Source organism: Leuresthes tenuis, unplaced genomic scaffold (assembly GCF_036924035.1).
Source record: "Leuresthes tenuis unplaced genomic scaffold, fLeuTen1.0.hap1 SCAF_3, whole genome shotgun sequence".
NCBI classification, from domain to species: domain Eukaryota; kingdom Metazoa; phylum Chordata; class Actinopteri; order Atheriniformes; family Atherinopsidae; genus Leuresthes; species Leuresthes tenuis.
This window is the reverse complement of record NW_027325357.1, coordinates 9049742-9067636: the sequence shown is the minus strand read 5'-3', so window position 1 is coordinate 9067636 and position 17895 is coordinate 9049742. Positions and strand designations below refer to the sequence as shown.

At 36.5% G+C, this 17895-nt stretch overlaps 1 protein-coding gene across 1 annotated transcript; it reads right to left on the bottom strand.

Moving 5' to 3' along the window:
- Positions 1-202: 202 nt before the first annotated feature.
- On the bottom strand, positions 203-15883 carry LOC140303782 (immunoglobulin-like and fibronectin type III domain-containing protein 1). The gene is made up of 24 exons (XM_072382683.1): positions 15838-15883; positions 15219-15251; positions 14609-14731; positions 14188-14327; positions 11997-12096; positions 11690-11765; positions 11406-11598; positions 11142-11255; positions 10547-10715; positions 10142-10414; positions 9741-9971; positions 8995-9057; positions 8369-8432; positions 7536-7650; positions 5835-5976; positions 5456-5749; positions 5011-5313; positions 4526-4705; positions 4310-4438; positions 4130-4209; positions 3724-3916; positions 3036-3332; positions 881-1207; positions 203-222 (listed from the first exon to the last, which is right to left on the bottom strand). Exons 1-24 carry the CDS (start codon positions 15881-15883, stop codon positions 203-205), a joined length of 3705 nt encoding a protein of 1234 aa, XP_072238784.1.
- Between the last annotated feature and the right edge of the window lie 2012 nt (positions 15884-17895).

The following is a 17895-nucleotide window of genomic DNA, read 5'->3' as shown; positions in this document are numbered from 1 at the left end:
ACCTAGCAAGGAAAAGAGGTAAGTGCTTTCATATAATGCGAACAGGCATTCGCCTTATCAGAAAGTTTAATCACATCAAATGATGTATGCACTGTGAACTTGGCTTAGCTGAACAGGTCACAACTAGCTATTTTGCTTGTTACGTGTACTTATTGTAGATGTTGATGATGTAAACACATCAGAGGTTATACATCTTCAGTCTCTAAGAGCTGACGTGGTCACCTGTTAAAGGGAGAGGACCACGTCAAGTTTTACAGCCATGGATCTTCTTATAGACAGTTTATTGCAGTGCTTATGTGGATATATTTGGAAATGTAATGAAAATGTGAACTCTTGTTATAGTTGTTAAATGTTGTACGGCGGTATAAGATGCTGTGTGGTGCTGGAAACGCATGCTGAAAAATCTATTAATACAATAATGGTGACTGATTTTGTCAGTGGAGAATATGTGAGGTTACTGATAAACAAGAACTCTTTGAGAAGATAAAAAGAAAAAAAGCATGAGTTGTATCAGTTTATTAATTTATTGATTTATTAAGTTGTTAGAAGAACATGAAAAATTGACAGATGTATTTCTGTTACTGTCACTTCAGTCGTGCTGCATTTTAATTTCTGATGAATGAGAACAACTGTAAATCTGTTTAATTTCAAATATATTACAAATACATTTTGGGCACATATTAGAACTTTGCAATGTTATTGATTTTGACATGTAGTCTACAACCTCTACTAAAACATTCCACTTCTGTACTCCATGCTCTGAGGAAAAGCTTGAAAAAGGCTTCCCGGCATTTTAATCTATTGAAAAAGGAAGAAGAAAATCATTGTAATAAAACACTTTTAAAACCCACAATTGAAAAAAATGCTAGTGAAGACTTACCTCTAACATTTAATTTAGTGGAGCACTCTGCCTTGCCGAATGAGTTGACAGCAACCACCTTGTATTCACCGCTATCCTTGGTTCGGACTCTGAGAATATACATGGAGCACACTCCGAAGGAGTTGGTAAAGTAGTAGTTGCTGTCTGAGTTGATGCAGACATCATTTAGGTACCAGGACACGGAGGGCGTGGGGCATCCTCGCACGGCACACGTCATGTAGACCTGGTAACCTCTGGGTGGTGTGTGGGCTTTCAAAGGGACCAAGATGGATGGAGGCCTCTCAAAGCAAACCTCAGATGAAATAACTCCGTTTGCGGGTATTGGAACTTAAAGTAGAAAAATAGAGGTGGAATGCTTAAAGTTAGTACTTATGGCCACATAATGATTTGTTTATGTTTTTGTTTATGTATTTAGCAGACGCTTTTATCCAAAGCGACTTACAAGACTTACAAATGAAGATATAACAAGCTATATAAAAAAAGCTAACAATAAACTACATAGATTTGGACAAAAAACTAAATTGGAAACATTAATTCTTTCCAGTCTTAAAAGACTTAAAAGAGAAGCAGTATCAAACTGATTTAATGTTACCATATGTGAAAAGAATCTCCTCATGGCATTATATCAGATTGTTTCTATCTGATCCTTATATGTTGCATGTGCACTGCTATCTGACCAAACAATGACAATATGAGACAATTTTTGTCTGGAATTTGTCATTTCTTAAACATTTTTTTTTTTTTTTAAACTAGTTCAAAGGCCGATTAAATTCTTGGTTCGAAATTCAAATTGTGGAATTTCTCAACACTGGAACTGATCAATCAGAACAGACTGGGCTTTATGGGGAGGTAATAAAACACAAATTCCTAGTTTAGTGTTATAAAATATAGACTTGTTGGAAATTTAAGCTGTCAAAATTTCTTTTTTTTTCATGTTTTCTCTGCTGGTAATATCTTGGGCTCATGAAGTAAAAATGTTCATGACAAGGCTGCTTTACAGCCCATCACATTTAACAGAAATTACACTGATTGTCTAAAGACATTGCTCAAGACACAAGTGACAGCTAGCTTAGACTGGAACAGTGTCTGACTACATTGCTGGCTTGGACTGCGCTGCTTACACATATGTGTGTATGTGTGTGTGTGTGTGTATATATATATATATATAGTGTATATCGGATATGTCACAACATTATAAAATCATGTCACTAGTCGTGACAATAAATACTTAAGCATTTTCATTTGAGCAATTGCATGGCCTGAAAAGCCCAGCGCTTAAATGCAAATTATTATGTTTCCTGGGTAGTTGGAACGGATGAAGTTTTATATTACAGTCGGATGTCTGCATTTGGAGACATGAAGTGGGAACTGAAGAGACTTTAGCTGTTGGGAAGAGCAAGATGCCAGCCTTTTTATTATCCTGGATCCACAGTCTTCTGCACTTGGCAAAGGAAAATAACCCTTTTACAATATTGAACAATTTCCATTCGTGTTCTTTGGTGATTTCTATATTTGAATGCCTCATCATCTCTGTTTAGAAAGTTGTCTTTGCCAAATTAACCAAGATTAGCACTACTTTCTGCCCTATAGTTTTTCCATGTGCCCCTGTGAAACCCATCTAGAAGCTTGGTTGAAAAGGTAAGGAACCAAAAAAGTACACAAAACAGTCCACAGCAAAAGGGACTTCAACTCAGAAGATCAACCTTGCTTAATTTCTTTTCAACAGTTCAAAAAGCAATTTCTGGTATGAGTGTGCTAACACTCATACCAGAACTACTACAGAACTACTTTACACTACTTTACCTGTGTACTAAAAAGCACCTATTGTAACAAAGATGTGGATGTTGTAATAAATTGGGAACACACAAAGAGTTAATTTTGTCCGTGATGGACAGAAGCTGAAATATTTAACAATAATTAAGTCAGACATCACACGCAGTTTTCCTCTGCAGGTCATAGTTGGTGTACTTTAAACTGATTAAATGTTAGGAATACTAAAATGTAGCTGTTTGAGTGGTTGTCCAACAATACTGCTGTATGGAACATACAGCATATGAAGAATTCAAATATTTGACAACACCTTTTAGTTACAACTGACGCATTACTGTGTTTGTTTGAATTAATGTCATGGCATAATCGCACATAACTAACCCACCTCTGTTGCTGTTGATGCCCCATGGGGGTGACTGAGATGGATCTGAGGGACCCATATCGTTCTTGGCGTAGATTCGGAAATGGTATTGTATCCCAGAAAGGATGTTGTTGGCTGTGTATGTGTTGGTGAAGAGTCGGTCTGCCACAGTCTTCCAGACTCTCACATTGGAGTCATATTGAGAGACCATGTAGTACATGCGGTCATCGAGCTCCTGGTCTGGAGAGGGATCCCATGATACCACTACTTTATCATGGACTGTTTGCTCCAGCACCACTGGACCTGGAGGTTTTGGTTCATCTAGGATCACATACGTTAAGATACGGATGAAAATATGTTTTATAAAGCAAAGAAAATCTGTTGTTAAGCCTTCATAATTTTTCAACACGTGGATGACATGGATTGACAATTTTCATTATTTCCATTTTTAATGTGGCTGCTTTGATTCTTATCTCTTCTATTATTGCACATCACACCGTAAAAAATGATGCAGTGTCAAAGGATTTAACTTTGGTTTGTGAATATGTATATTCTAAGTATTTAATTGACTAAATATTATCCAGTTGATATGTCCAATGTTTGAATAATTGATTTAATTCATAACAGTGGCACTCAGATTAACTAATTCTACTAATCTTTCCACAACTATTTTACTCTGCTCATAGTGTAAAATCCTGTTACTCGTCCTTACCTGTGACTCTAACTTCAATATCGAATGATGCCTCACCCACAGAATTTTTGGCTTTAATGGTGTAGATGGCTGAATCTGAGCGCTTCGATGAGGGAATAACGAGCTGAGACATTCCCTCTATATTGATGACATTAATCCACGGGGATATTGGCTCATCGTCCTTCAGCCAAGTGATCTGAGGGGGAGGTTCAGCCTGGAGATAATGATATCCGATAAATCGGGGAAAGTGTGAGGCAAGGGCCATCTTTCTATCTTTGACATCTCTGTGATACAAAATTTTAACAGTAAGCCATGTTTAGACAGGAAGATAAAATATAAATGCCATAACAACTGACATGATGGATTTATAATATATATCAAAGAAGATTAATTCTGTATGTAAACCTGATTTTTGGTTCATTCATACCTCGTAGCAAATTTTAACACGAGCAGAGTTTCCTGCCCTGACAACAATGAAGTCCTCTGGGTCCTTAAAACAAGGTCTCACTGGATGGAAGACACACAAACTATGAAATTCACACAGGAACAAACACTGCTCTGCATAGCAATAAATTGTTAAAATCCATTAATGAAAGTAATTACTCACTGTTGGGATTCTTTGCACACACCAGTGCAGATGGGGGACTTGGATCTCCAGATCCTGATTCATTGATTGCTGAAACCCTGAACTCATACTCTGCTCCCTCAGTGATATCTTTAACAGCATAGTTGACATCTAAAAATGATATAAATGGAAAGAGATTTAAAAGTCTGTAATTATCCTTTAATCTAAATATATTGTAAAGCTTTTGTTTAAGCAAACCTTCAATGGGCTCATTAAGTGCATTAAGGGTGATCCACTGATTTGTGTCCTTCTTTCGTTTCTCCACTTGATAACCAATGATTGGTACACCTTTGTCATCCTCCGGAGGGGTCCAGGTCAAGTTTATACAGCTTTTGGAGGCACTTACCACTTTAGGGGCTCCAGGTGGACCAGACAGTACTAGAAAATGACAAGTAGTCTAATCAGTTGAATGAACTCAGCATTAATAAGAAGTAATTAAAGATATGGAATACATTAAGGGCTTTGACATGTTATTCCTGCAGGATATTGCAAACATGTTTTCTTGGAGATAGAGCAGCTGTTACAGAGTGAATAAAAGGTGGAGGTTTATGCAGTCTCTAAATCATGCACCGATAAGCAATTGGAAGTAATCCCAAAATTCATCCAGAAACATTTTCATTTATTACAACCTGACACATATTTGCTGAGAATACTTAAATTAGAATTAGCTTTTCTATGCTCACTCATTATGCCGGCCATAATGCTATCAGCTGTCTCCAGAGAGTCGCTGATGCCCTCAGGGTTTTCGGCATAGATGCGGTAGTTGTATTTCTTTCCATGAGTCACATTCCTGTCCCTGAAGGAGGTCTTGTCAGCTGAGACATCCCCAAGTTTCATCCACAGACTCTGTCCTGCCTGCTGTCGTTCTAAGATGTAGTTGGTTACTGCAGAGCCACCGTCGTCTTTAGGAGGGCTCCATTTAATCTCAATTATTGATGAAGTGGTTTCAACAATCTCCACAGGACCCTCTGGTGGACCTGGTCGATCTGTTAGAAAAACAGTGTTCAATTGAATGTGGCACATGCTTTATGCCATGCTTGGGAAGGTTTTTTGCTGGTGAATATTGGTTTAAAAGAAATACCCCTCTGTCTTTCTCACTTTTCTCATTAGATTTCTATGTTTTCATACCAATAACAATAAGCTGAGATGTGGCCTCCACAGCACCAAATGGATTTTTCAGTTGAATCTTTATTTCCCCTGCGTCTGTCCGCAGGCAGTCTCTGAACAGCAGGCGGCTGTGATTCGGCTCCTTCACAATCTTAACTCCTCCTCCGTCTTTGATCTCAACACCATCCTTAAACCAGCTGACCACCAGAGACTCCTGAGGTGGAAAGGGCATCTTGAAAGCAGCGTTTTGGCCCACTCTTACTATCACAGGCTTGGAGAACTTGTGAAGGTCATCTTGATCAAATGCAGGTATGTCTATCAAACACAAAGCACTAGTCAGTTGATATTGTAGCTTTTTCTTTTTGTTATTTATTACATGTTCCTCAACAACACATTTTACCTCCAACTGTGACCTTTCCTTGTGTGCTCAGTTCCCCTGATGCAAATTGGTAAACTCCAGAGTTTTCATCTCTACAGCTTTGAATTGTCAAATTGTGAGAAGTTCCTTCTTTGGTTATGCTTATACCAGCACCTGTGTTCAACTGAAAGTCAAATGAAAAAAACAGAAGTAGAATTAAAACTTTGCTTTTCTGTAATACATTTATAAAATTAAAGGGGGAAATGAACAATCTCACATAGTCATTATGTAGCAACAGAACTTTCTACCATTGTGTGCAACTGTTTGATAGTGTCAATAAAATAGGAACTTCTGTGTGGAACCTTTGCGTTCGTCTGGTCAAATGGTAAAACTTTTTCTTGTGACTTTCAAGATGAGGTATTTCAGTGGGTGGTATTATTCATGTCCACACAACTTTTTTGGATTTTAGTGTGTGAGGAGGGACTTATCAACCGATAACTAAGAAAAAGGAGATGTGTAACTTGTGACAGATGATGCGAGATGGTCAATTTTAAAGGGGACAAATCTTTGTGCTTTGATGCTCATATTTGAGTGTTTGAAGTGACCACCATCTCAGACTCAAGAAAAAAAACCACAACCCTTTCACTTTCTTTGGTGCACCTTAGGTCTGAAAATGTGTCATTCAGTGAACTGTTCAGATTTACTGTGGATTCCTATCATGTTCCCAGCTCAGAGCAAACTTATCCAGATTCCACATATTCTTATCTCCACCGTTGATCTCAACCCACAACTTCTAATTATACTGCGTTTGCTGATCCTTGGAAGTGACTTTTGCTTGGCTATTAATGGAAAATTTTCAGCAGCAGTGATGTCGCTCATTCAGATTAAGAACAAAATGAGGTAATCGTTTTCTGTGAGTAACTTTGTCTGATTTGTTATTTCACTAGAAGGAAATCAGACTTCTCATTGGTGTTTTATCATATTTCCCAAACTAGATTATTCAGTTTGAAGTTGTAAATTCCCATTTGTATGTGAATGCAGCACTACACCTGAAAAAAAACAAAAAACTTCTAACAAAGATAAAACTTTTCCAGGTCTATAATACAACATGTTTACAGCATTGTATATACATTTGCTAAAGCCTTTAAACACACAGACACAGTGATAACCGACAGTAATATTCTGGACATTTCAAGCCTATATGAAAGGAAGGACGCACAACAAGTTTTTTGACTGGACCTTTACCTGACGATTTGACGATATTATGTTATTTTGGCATTTCCATCTGCAATGTGGTGTTTTAACAACCCGGACTTGTGGAAGCATGAGTTGAGGAAAGATTTTGACTAACAGAAGGATCAGAAACAACTGTATGTGGTCAAACTGCAGACAAAGAGAATGTAGATATTTGAGAATAAAATTGCCTGTCAAATATTTTTCTTCCTTTTGGTCTTTTAGTGTGAGCTTTTTTTGTTGTGTTCAAGTGTAAGCTCTTAGGCTTGGTATTGTATGCTTTTTCATGTCATAATTGAAGTTCAAAAGAAATTGCTGGAGTTGAGTGACGGCCCTAATGTTTAACTAACCTTTGCTCAATGCAGTGGACTTTTTCACACTTTTAAACAGGTGAAACACTCATTGTATCAGTTTTACCACATGCTGTTAGACAAAATCCCTATATGTAGCTGTTTATTTTAATTTATACAAGTTTAATTTAGATAGATGGATGCTACTTATGGGCTTCACCTGTTCTCCATCTTTGAACCAGGTGCCATCACAGTTGGAGTTCATCTTCACATTTAATTCAGCTGGGTTTCCACGAAGAGCGTAGATGTCAGAGAGTCCTCTTGTAATACCTGGCAATATGCAGCATAGAAATAAGGTTATTCTTCATTTTGCATTTCGGCATTGTGTTTAGTACTACCTGCATTCTGAATGAAAACGAATGCGTAATTGACACATTTACCTTGGATTGCTGCTCTCCGATATACCATGGCGATAAAAAGTAGCTAAAATGTTCATCAAAAACTCTTTTGTTTACATGAAGATACATTTTACTGAAGGGTTTGTCCATGCTGCTACTGCATAGAGCATAAAATTGAAACTGAATCATGGATTAAAGGACTGCTATATTTCATGGCTCATGGATAGAGTTGCAGACTTGGCAAATTACGAAATAAGCCTGTTTACAACAAAAGTATTGGCACAATTACAAGCAGTGATGTTAAAATGTTTGATGTTTGCAGATGCAAAAGAAACCCAGTGAAATCCCAAAACCTTCTAAGAAAACCCTTTCAGCCTATTTGCACAGGACATATTAAGGACTATTTTCACGTGCTGGTTATGAAGGAACTCTCAAATGCGTTATTTAACTAATTCACATGTAGCTTACAATATGTATTTCATTAACTTGAAGGTTGTCCATGGTAAGTTTATAAAATCAGGTTGTTACAGAAAAATGTTAGAATGTTTTAAAAATTACACGTATAAGGGAGTTTTTGGATGATTAAAAATTTTATTTTGATTAGTCTTTTCAGTTCTGTGTTACCGTTGTAGTTTTTTAGCAAATATCTGCCATTTCACCTTCAGTGTCTGCAAGTGGTTGAGGCTTTTCATCACATTTGGTTTCCTCAGGTGACTGGCCTGACAGCAATAACAGTAAATAATTTAGACCTGCTTCAGCAAGTTCCTTATTCTACTGTACTTGACTGCTGTATTATTTCGTCTTACCACTTCCTGTGTCTTCTTCCACTGCTGCTGTCGTTTCTTCTGATGAAAGTCACAGACAGTATAAGAATATTTTAGTATTTATGTGGTAATTTGTTCAGTGATAGTGTTCTTGCCATGAAAACAACATCACTGGTTCTTTGTACGAACTACTGTTTTGTTGCTTTCCATAATTTACACATTGGGGCACATGATGGCTCTGTCTGTCATTTTTACATGCATGTCTGAAAGAAGTCATGAGGAACATTAATGAAAAAGTGACCAATGTGGAAATGACTGTACATTCAATTAGTGCATCTGAAGTGTTATATAAGATTAAGCTAAACATTCCCTTGGTGTGCGTTTTAAAGAACTTTTAAATGCACAGGCCCTTATAAAAACAAAATAAATAAAATTCTACTTGAACAGACAAACTGACTTTCAACAGTTCTTGCAGTTCATTTTAACACTTCCAGTTGTTCTAACAATAAGTTCTCACCAGTGATTTCCACCTCCACCACCGGTGGATCTGAAGCCGCTGCTGCCGGTTTGGCCACCTTTCCTGTCAACCGATAATACATTATCAGAATAAATGTTATGTGCAAATGCAAAACGGTGTAACGTTTTTAGAATTATTGACTTATGTAATAATGAAACACACAAAGAAATGTTCAGAAAATTGGAGTTTTTATCATTGGTTCTGAGCCAGCACTGGAACTGCTTTGGAGGAAAACTTAACAATACAGACATTAACTTTGACCCAGTTCTCTGTTCGGACTGCCAAAGATGGTAGAACCAACTTTTGTGTGGGCCAAAGCAAAGAAAGGCTTATGTCAGGGATTGGGAGATAGCCCAGTCCAGCTAAAATGTTGTGACAGCCATGTTTAATAGATCCAGATCCAGTGTACCAATTACCGTAGTTGGCTTAATTCAAGAGAGATCAATAAAAAGAATTCAACTTCAACATGTATGAGAAGTTGTTTAAAAATTAAGTACAGTGGAAACACTAGTTAGCAGAGAGCTTTTACAAAACACCAAGTGTTGTTTAAAACGGCATTTGAAAAGTATGTTGGTGACATTAAGACTATGTTTATACACTTTTATCATTTTTATTTATTTATTTTTTTTCAAAGATGAACTGTCTCCCTGCTTTGTCCCTGCACTTATGACCTAACTAAAATCTGTCTGGACTGATATGACTTTCTTATTTGTGAATTTAATAAAGTTCATGGTGGGCTTTCTTACTTGGTTCGGGGGCTTTTGTTGATTTAATTTCAGCGTTGCTGGGTTCAGGTGCTGGAGGGGACTCGGGTGGAGGTGCAGCTAGGGCAGTTTTAATCTGTTCTTTCCTTTCCTCTCTAACTTTTTCTAATTTTGCTTGTTGCTCTTGGGCAATTTTCTGCAAATCCGTCCCAGATCCTCCCGCCCTTGTTGCTTTCCTTGCTGACTTTTTGCCCTGTTGCGCATCTTTATCAGCTAAATTAGGGGGGGAAAAAAAGAAAAAGAATTTTAGCATGAGTGCCAATATTATGACATGAAAAGTAATAACAGATAACACTTTTTTTTTCTTTTTCAGGCCAAGTTCAATATCATTTAATTACATCAATTAAGGTTATCTATAAGCCTCTCGGTAGAGAAAATCTTACCTTCGACAACAAGCCATGCATTGCAAGATTTAATTCCTGCGCAGGCTGAATAAATTCCTTTGTCTACAACCATACAGTCTTTGACCACCAGACGGTGAATGAGCTTGTCTTCTGAAACCTCAATATCATATTTATCCCCTTGTTCAAGTGGCAAATTCTTGCCAAACCACAGAATTTTGGAAAAGGGGTTTGATAAAACGCACTCAAACACAGCATCTTCTCTCTCCTTGGCCTTCACTTCCTGAATTTTCACCAAAAACTCCACCATGGGGACTGAAAAGAAAACAAGTAATAATTTTGTTATATTCTTATGGGAGATGACAGAACATCAAACATGTCTTCTTTCTTTCTTTTGATTAGATCTTTCAGATTGTGGTGTGGATGAGCAGTTTTAAAACTACTTACTTTTAAAGTCGGTTGAAAACATAGTGACATCTCCTACATCCACCTGGTACAGTCCAGCATCTTCTGGCATGAGGTCTCTCACACTGAAAATATACTTTTTCCCAATTTGCTTAAGGGAGTGCTTAAGCTCATCTCCCAGCTCTTTGGTATAAGGAACCATTTCTCCATCCTGTAGGGATATGTACACATAATTTCTTTTGGGATAGTTGAAAATTAGTATTTACAAAGCAAGGCAGACACATAAGTCAGAATACTCATATGAGTAAAAATTAACATCATAGTAAGGCTTATTTCAAATATCTATTTATTTATTTATTATCATAGCTGTATATGTGAAGGATGTTCCATACATTAAAATAGAATCATCTGACAGGAAGAAATTTACAAGCAGATCAACCCAACTATGTTCATCTGGTCCTCTAACTTAATTGAGATATACTGATTCATATCTGCAAGTTTTGGCCAGATTGCATTTAAGTTGGTGTGGCTTTTTCAGGGTCCTTAGAGGATGACTTATTTATTTAAATGACTCCTTCATCTTGCAGTTGTGTTGTATGACTTCCAGCAGAAACAGGATTTTTATTTTGCTGCCTACCTTGTACAAGAATATAGAGTTGCTTTGGTCAATAAGATCCATGTCGAGCTCAAAGGATGCCGTACCATTGGCATTGACCTTAATGGATTTCAGGTCAGAGAGGCTTCTTACAAACTGGAGGGAAAACACAAGAGATAACTGTGAAGACGACAGTGAATAGATGTTTATTCCGGAATAATTTTGAAGCAATCACCAAATACCTGTACAGTTAAACCGCGTGAAAACTGCAAGCAAATTGACATGCAAATATCAAAATTCACAGACCGCTGCTTGCTCTTCCTCCCTTTCTGTTTTAATTTCCTTGAGTTTCTTCAGCATCCAACGAAAGTTAGTCACTCCAAATTCTGCACAGATTTGCTCGTAGTCTTTTTTATCAGCGCTAAGTAAAAGCTCCCAAAATTTAGGATCGATCTCTCCATCCTTTTTCTCAGGCTGAACAGATTTTGGTCGGACCTTGCTAAGAATTGAAATACTTTTGTCAGTCAAATGGTCTTGTAAATTTATAGAAAACCGTGGCTGTCATTGCTGTTAAGTCTGCTCAGGCTCACCTTTTCCTTTTCAGAACAGTCTTAAAATCTTCATCTGTGACTGCTTTTTGCTGGGCTTTGTTCTTTTTGTAACCAACTGGAAGTGGAAGACAGGTTACTTGCATCATTAATGGAATTGTATGGGTAAACAAAATACAGTCCGGACTACTAAGTGAATGATATAGAGTCATATATGACTACAAAGTGTTCTCAATTGACTCTTTGGAACAATCTGCCTGCAGCAATTGAACGTACAACCTCAATTATACACAAGACTACAATAATTTTCCTTAATCTTGTATATTCACAACAAGCAAACTGCCCTTACCTTCAATAACATTCAGAACAACTGTGACCACGGCTTGTCCATACTCATTTGTGGCAAAGCATTTATAGGTGTCTGCTTGTTCTGGCTTGACATTTGGCATCTGGAAAATACAAAGCATCCTAAATGTTATGGACCCAATTAATAAACATCAGTGACTTATTTTATACAATTTAACATGGTTAATAACAAAGAAATTATATGCATTTTTTTATTGAGACCAAATCTGGTTTTCAATAGGCTTGGTCCAGATTGCATTTGTACTACAATCACTTTTTTTGTAATTTATCTACTAGTTTTAGCAATATATGAGCTATAAGGGAGTTATATGTTGCAGGCTTTTTTAAAATTTTTTAGGTGTTCCATCTGTGTTTTTAATTCCCCTGAAAACTTCTAGAAAATGTCTTCAAATTGATCATTGTGACATCAAGCTGATTCTAATCTTTATTATTATTCTGCGGTAAATCATGGAAACCTGAAGAAAATTTCATTGCATCTGGCATAAATGTCCACATGGATCCAAACCTGGACTGATGAGAATTTGGTGCTCAAATGTAAACATCAATGTAACTTCCCATAACACATCATTTATGCTCTGATTATGAGAATTTTTCACACAAATGTCAAATAGAATGAATCGAAGTCACCACATTTTGCATCCCAAATGTGTTATATTTTGTATAAGGAAATCAACTGTATTGATTGGCTAAAACATTTTCTTACATTCTTTCAACCCGCAGGAGGTAGTTATTTTTCTTTTTATTAACTTAAGACGGCTGCTACACTGTACTGTTGTTTAATGTACATCAAAATAACTGTGGATATCATATGTAGAGCCCGGTCGATACAGGATATTTGGAGCTCATGTCGAGACTGATTATCAAGGATTAAGAATTCCACTGCTGTTTTTTTTCTTTCAATTTTTTCTTTTTTTTATCTGAGCTATTCAGCGCTTTTGATTCCAAGAATGCTTGATCACAATGAGCTCGGATGCTGCTGCTGCATGTAGCTGCATGGAGGAAAAATGCTTTTTAGACAGATCCACCATTTTAAATGGCTGCTCCAAGAGCTTCTAGTCGAGGATGCTGTTGTCATCTTTAGGTGTTTTCAGACCACAGGAATCTTTTCATATTTCTTCAACCTTTGGATACACCGTCTCCTCTTCTTTTAGTTCCACACTGCAGGAACTGTGGCTGATTGCAGTTCATACCAGGACTTTTTTAGGATCTTTACAAGCCATGCTACTTTGATAAGATCCTAGGAATGATGTGAAAAGACTTGTTGTTCCAGATGTGATCTTATGTTCATTGGTCGAGTAACACCAGCTGCTGCCATCTCTAGGAAAAATCATCTTCTTGCACTGAAAAAGAACAGAAATAACTGTTCTGTGGATGTCATAGCTTTTGAGTTGAGAAGCTCTTCCATTGACTGTATTCAGGGAGACGTTCTTTGTTTGTTGTGCCTAGCAGAAAACGTTTTTAAATAGTAGACTGACTAATAGAGAGAGAGATTGTGAGAAATACTGTTTTATCATAAAACAGTGGTTAAAGTGAGTTTAGCTATTGCTGTCAGAAGAAGATGAAATTGAACAGGAAATGCTTCTCAGTGACATGACAGTGGGTTTCTGCGGGAGAATAGTGTAGTTAGTAGGCAGCCATATGGATAGTCTGATTGTGGTTCGGCTTTTTGGGAAGTCTGTTTTGGGAGAAAAAACATTTTTTAATAGACGCATATTGCCAAATGTGAATGTAAATACAGATATGCCTGTGAAACGTCAAAATTATTCATTGGATAATGCATAGTGAGATAAAGTCAATGATTCAGTTGGATTAATATCTCTTCGGAACATGGATCTGCAAATTTATTTGATTTTCTTTAAATCAGTTTCAGATAGTTTCACTTGATATATGAACCCTTACAAGCAACTGTATGTGTTTTTATTTGCCTTCCTTCCTTCCTTTTTTTTTTTTTTTTTTTACCTCACTCAGTTGTGAGTTGGCTGGAGAAACTCACTTTTAGAACGCTGCTCTCAGGATCGTTGAACTGGCAAAGCAAATTGATAAGTCTAAGGGACAAAATGACTAATAAAATACCCCTCTGCTCTCTGTCTTTAGATACTTACTGTCTTCATGCTGTTTTTATAGCTATTTTTGTATCAGCATGTTACAATAGCTTTGATTTGATAGTCACTTGCCTCAAATGTATGCTCATTGGAGTTGGGATCGTATTTGGCCTGGTATCTTGATGTATCGGACACATCTCCATTATTTCTGCTCCACGTTACAGTCGGCTTTGGATCTCCAATGACAATGGCCTTAAAGAAAGCAAATTTTCCTGTTTTAAAAAGAGGGAAAAAGTGAAGGACTGGTCAGTGCAGATGGGAAAGGGATAACGTGAACTACTTTACTTTCGCATGAATATTGATTTGTCAGTGACACAATGCTATTCTGCACAGGGTATTGGTGCACAACTGGCACATGTAGGACACACACCATTTGTCTTATACAGAATGATTTTGAAAAGCTTTTCAGTTTTTCTGGCTTCAAATAATTTTGTCTTCAATTGAAGCACTTAAACAAATATATTCAAAATTAGTATTTTGCAGTAAGTGTTACCCTCTTGGATGGTCAAAGCAATTGGCTTGCGGGTGAAATCTGGATGGCTCTTTCCCTCAGGCAGCATCTCGATAAATTGAGTAATCATCACCCCAGGAACTTTGGATTTTTTCTTGATCCCCACTATCAGCATTGGACAATTGAATGTCAGTGGTGATACATTTGATACTTAAAAACAAGGAAAAGTGTGAACAACATAACCACCATGTCTAATCTTTAAAAGCTGTTGTTTTGTAAACACGACATCACCCCAAATCGACCATGCTGAAAAGCCATTCTAATATCTGACATATTAGAATGATAATGTTATTCATATTAATGTAATTGAGGTTTTCACTGTCTGTTGCTCAGGTGTTGATGTGGCTGTTGTATTCTATACATTTACATATAAATAACACTTCTATTTTAAATCTTTTCCATTAGAATTCCATGCCTCAACCTCACTTTGAGAACAGATATGTAGTGATGCACCTACATATCTACGCACAGATATGTACGGTCACAATGTATATAAAAATATCCATTCTATATCACTTCTTCATGCCTTCAGTAGCAGGTGGTAGTAAAAGAAATAACTGATGATGGCTTTTCTGTTGCTCCCTATGCCTACCTTCTAAACCATTGCAATTATCTCCAGTCGGACCTGATAAGGCACGTTAAAGAGCATATAGTGCATGTTAGCATTTCATTACCATAGATTTTAAATGACAATTGAATGGGAGAAAGAAAATTAAGTATAAAAGCAGGAGATTTAATGAATTTGTATAAATCATAGCAAAACAGGTATACCTAAAATTTGAAACAGACATGCAATACATAAGTAATACAACAATTGGGTATATTCAGAACTTCTTTCATGAAATTATGACATTTTTTATTGATTCACAACCAGATGTACTATAAAAGTCTCTTTATTCTATCAGACTCTTAATGGGAAATGTTCTTATTTCTTAGTCATAATGAAGTATGTTTTCTGTAGTTTTCCTGGGACATACTGCATGTACATCTTTATCCATGAGTTTCCTTAACTAGGCGACACTTTCGGTTTACCCTCTTTCATCAGAATCCAAATTTATTTGGTTGCTTGTCCCCCCCTGTGTTGTTGGCGTAGCTCGAGAATTTTGCAATAAGATTATATAACATATTCACTTGTTTTTATGGTCACACTAGTTTGACAAGCAATATTCTTCTTTATTTTCTTCTGTAGAAAATTAGGTTTAGGTGCTTACCTTGGCCAGTGGCTGTCCCATCTGTCACTTTTGATCTTTTAAACATCTTGAATGATTTGATTCCTGGTTCAGTTCAGCAAATTTCCAGTAACTGCAACAGATGGTCGAGAAATTTTGGGCACAGTTGTTGCAGCTCTCATGATTCAATTTGTATTTTTTATTTTTTTTGCTTTGTATTATTTCAGAATAGAATTACAGCAGTAGTTTTCAGGTGTTATATGACTCCATAGCATCATTGAATCAGATCAATGACAGTCTTTCTCCTCATCTGATGGCAGGTGTTGAACAACTTAAATCAACCAGGCTGTTTCCTTTTTAAATAATTTTGTGTAGATGGGTGCAATGTTTGTAAATGTCATTGTTGGATCATATTTGGCTTGAATTTGACTGTATCTTTGAAATGACGAATCACAGAATTATGTGTATTTTTAAACCGGTGCTGCCTGCGAGCCCAAAGATTATATACATCTGATATTGATTTTCAGTTATGTTCATTGCACACAGAGATGTTTCCAGTTTCTATGATTCTTTTAATGATATTATGTGGATGATGGAATGTTCAGTCTGAATCTGCACTTTGATGTCGAGGAATATTATCCCAAAATTGCTCCACCATTTTTAGAGATCTCCTCAAGCATCTTCACTGAGTTATTTTTTATGCCAGTTTAAGCTGCAGTGTGCCTGCATGTTGTTGACATTATTGCGCCCTTATCGAATTAACTTTTTTATGATCGGTCGTTGCTACACAGCAGTGATCTCTACCAGCACATGACCAGCATGATTCCTAATGTTACACGGACAAATGTCAATTCACTAAAATAGACTCAACATTAATTGTAATTAATTCAGTAATTGCTCAGTGGTTTTAGGAGTTTTATCACTACATATCAATCCAGTATTGCTTTTCATCTTTTATCTTTTTTTGACGATGTGTGATGTCTGAAATTATAAGAAACTGACACACACTTTGAAATCAAGTTAAAATGAATTAAAAAGAATATGTCATTCAGCAAATGTATTCAAATCTATATAATACTGAAACAATAGCAATGGGTTGCACATCTGTACATTTCATGTGAGTAAGAGGGCTGCTTTGTACAGAGTAAACAAATAACCTTATTTTGGTTCTGTATTATGCTATTTATGGTGTAAAATCCGAAATACTTCCAAACATTGTTTCTTAGATTATTTCATGTTGGGATTTCCCTCTTAGGACAGTTTTGCCTCTTGTTTGCACAATTTCGTGGCATTTTCCAGGTATACTTATAGATCGCAGTGATACTAGGTCACCCTCTGTTGGATCACAAGACTAAAACAATTTTTATTGGTCTGATGTATCTGTCACCCACATTTAACCCAACAAACAGCAATGTTTGTGAAGTTTATCTATCATCGTAGAAGTTGTTGAATCAGAATGCAACCTTATGCATTCATATCTGTTTGTTTGATATGAAAAAAATGCCATGTGAGCAAACCAGGACTAACCTTCTGTATTAGTCTGGAAGAGAAAACACTTATAGCTGAACTGAAATCTCATTTATTTTACAGTATAGCTCAATAGTGCAATTTATATTTAAATTACAATGTCGGTTCAAATATTACTTTTCCAATGACGATAGCTCTGACAGCATAACATTTTTTGATACAGCTACACACTCATTCTTTTATTCAATGTATTAACTGTTGTCTTTGAAGTTTGGTTTTTGGCTTTGGTGGCGTGATGCTCTAATGTTCCAAAAACTGATTGTAAAAATCACGGTCTTCCTACCTTTTCATTGTTTCACTACCAATTACAACAATCCAGTGTATTTATAACAATCCATAAGTGTGTCTTCTGACTCCTGCTGGTTATGCTCTTATGGTGGGTTTCTGAGAGTAAAATGGAGATATTGTATGGGGATGTTTACTTCCATTTTTTATCATATCCCTTGTCAAAATTGTATGATTGTAAGTACAACTAACAGCTGTGGAGGTCTTTATGCCTTATAGGAAGTGTTTGTGCCTGTTCAGTACATTACAAAATAAATTATCAGACTTTAATCTGACAGCAGAACACAG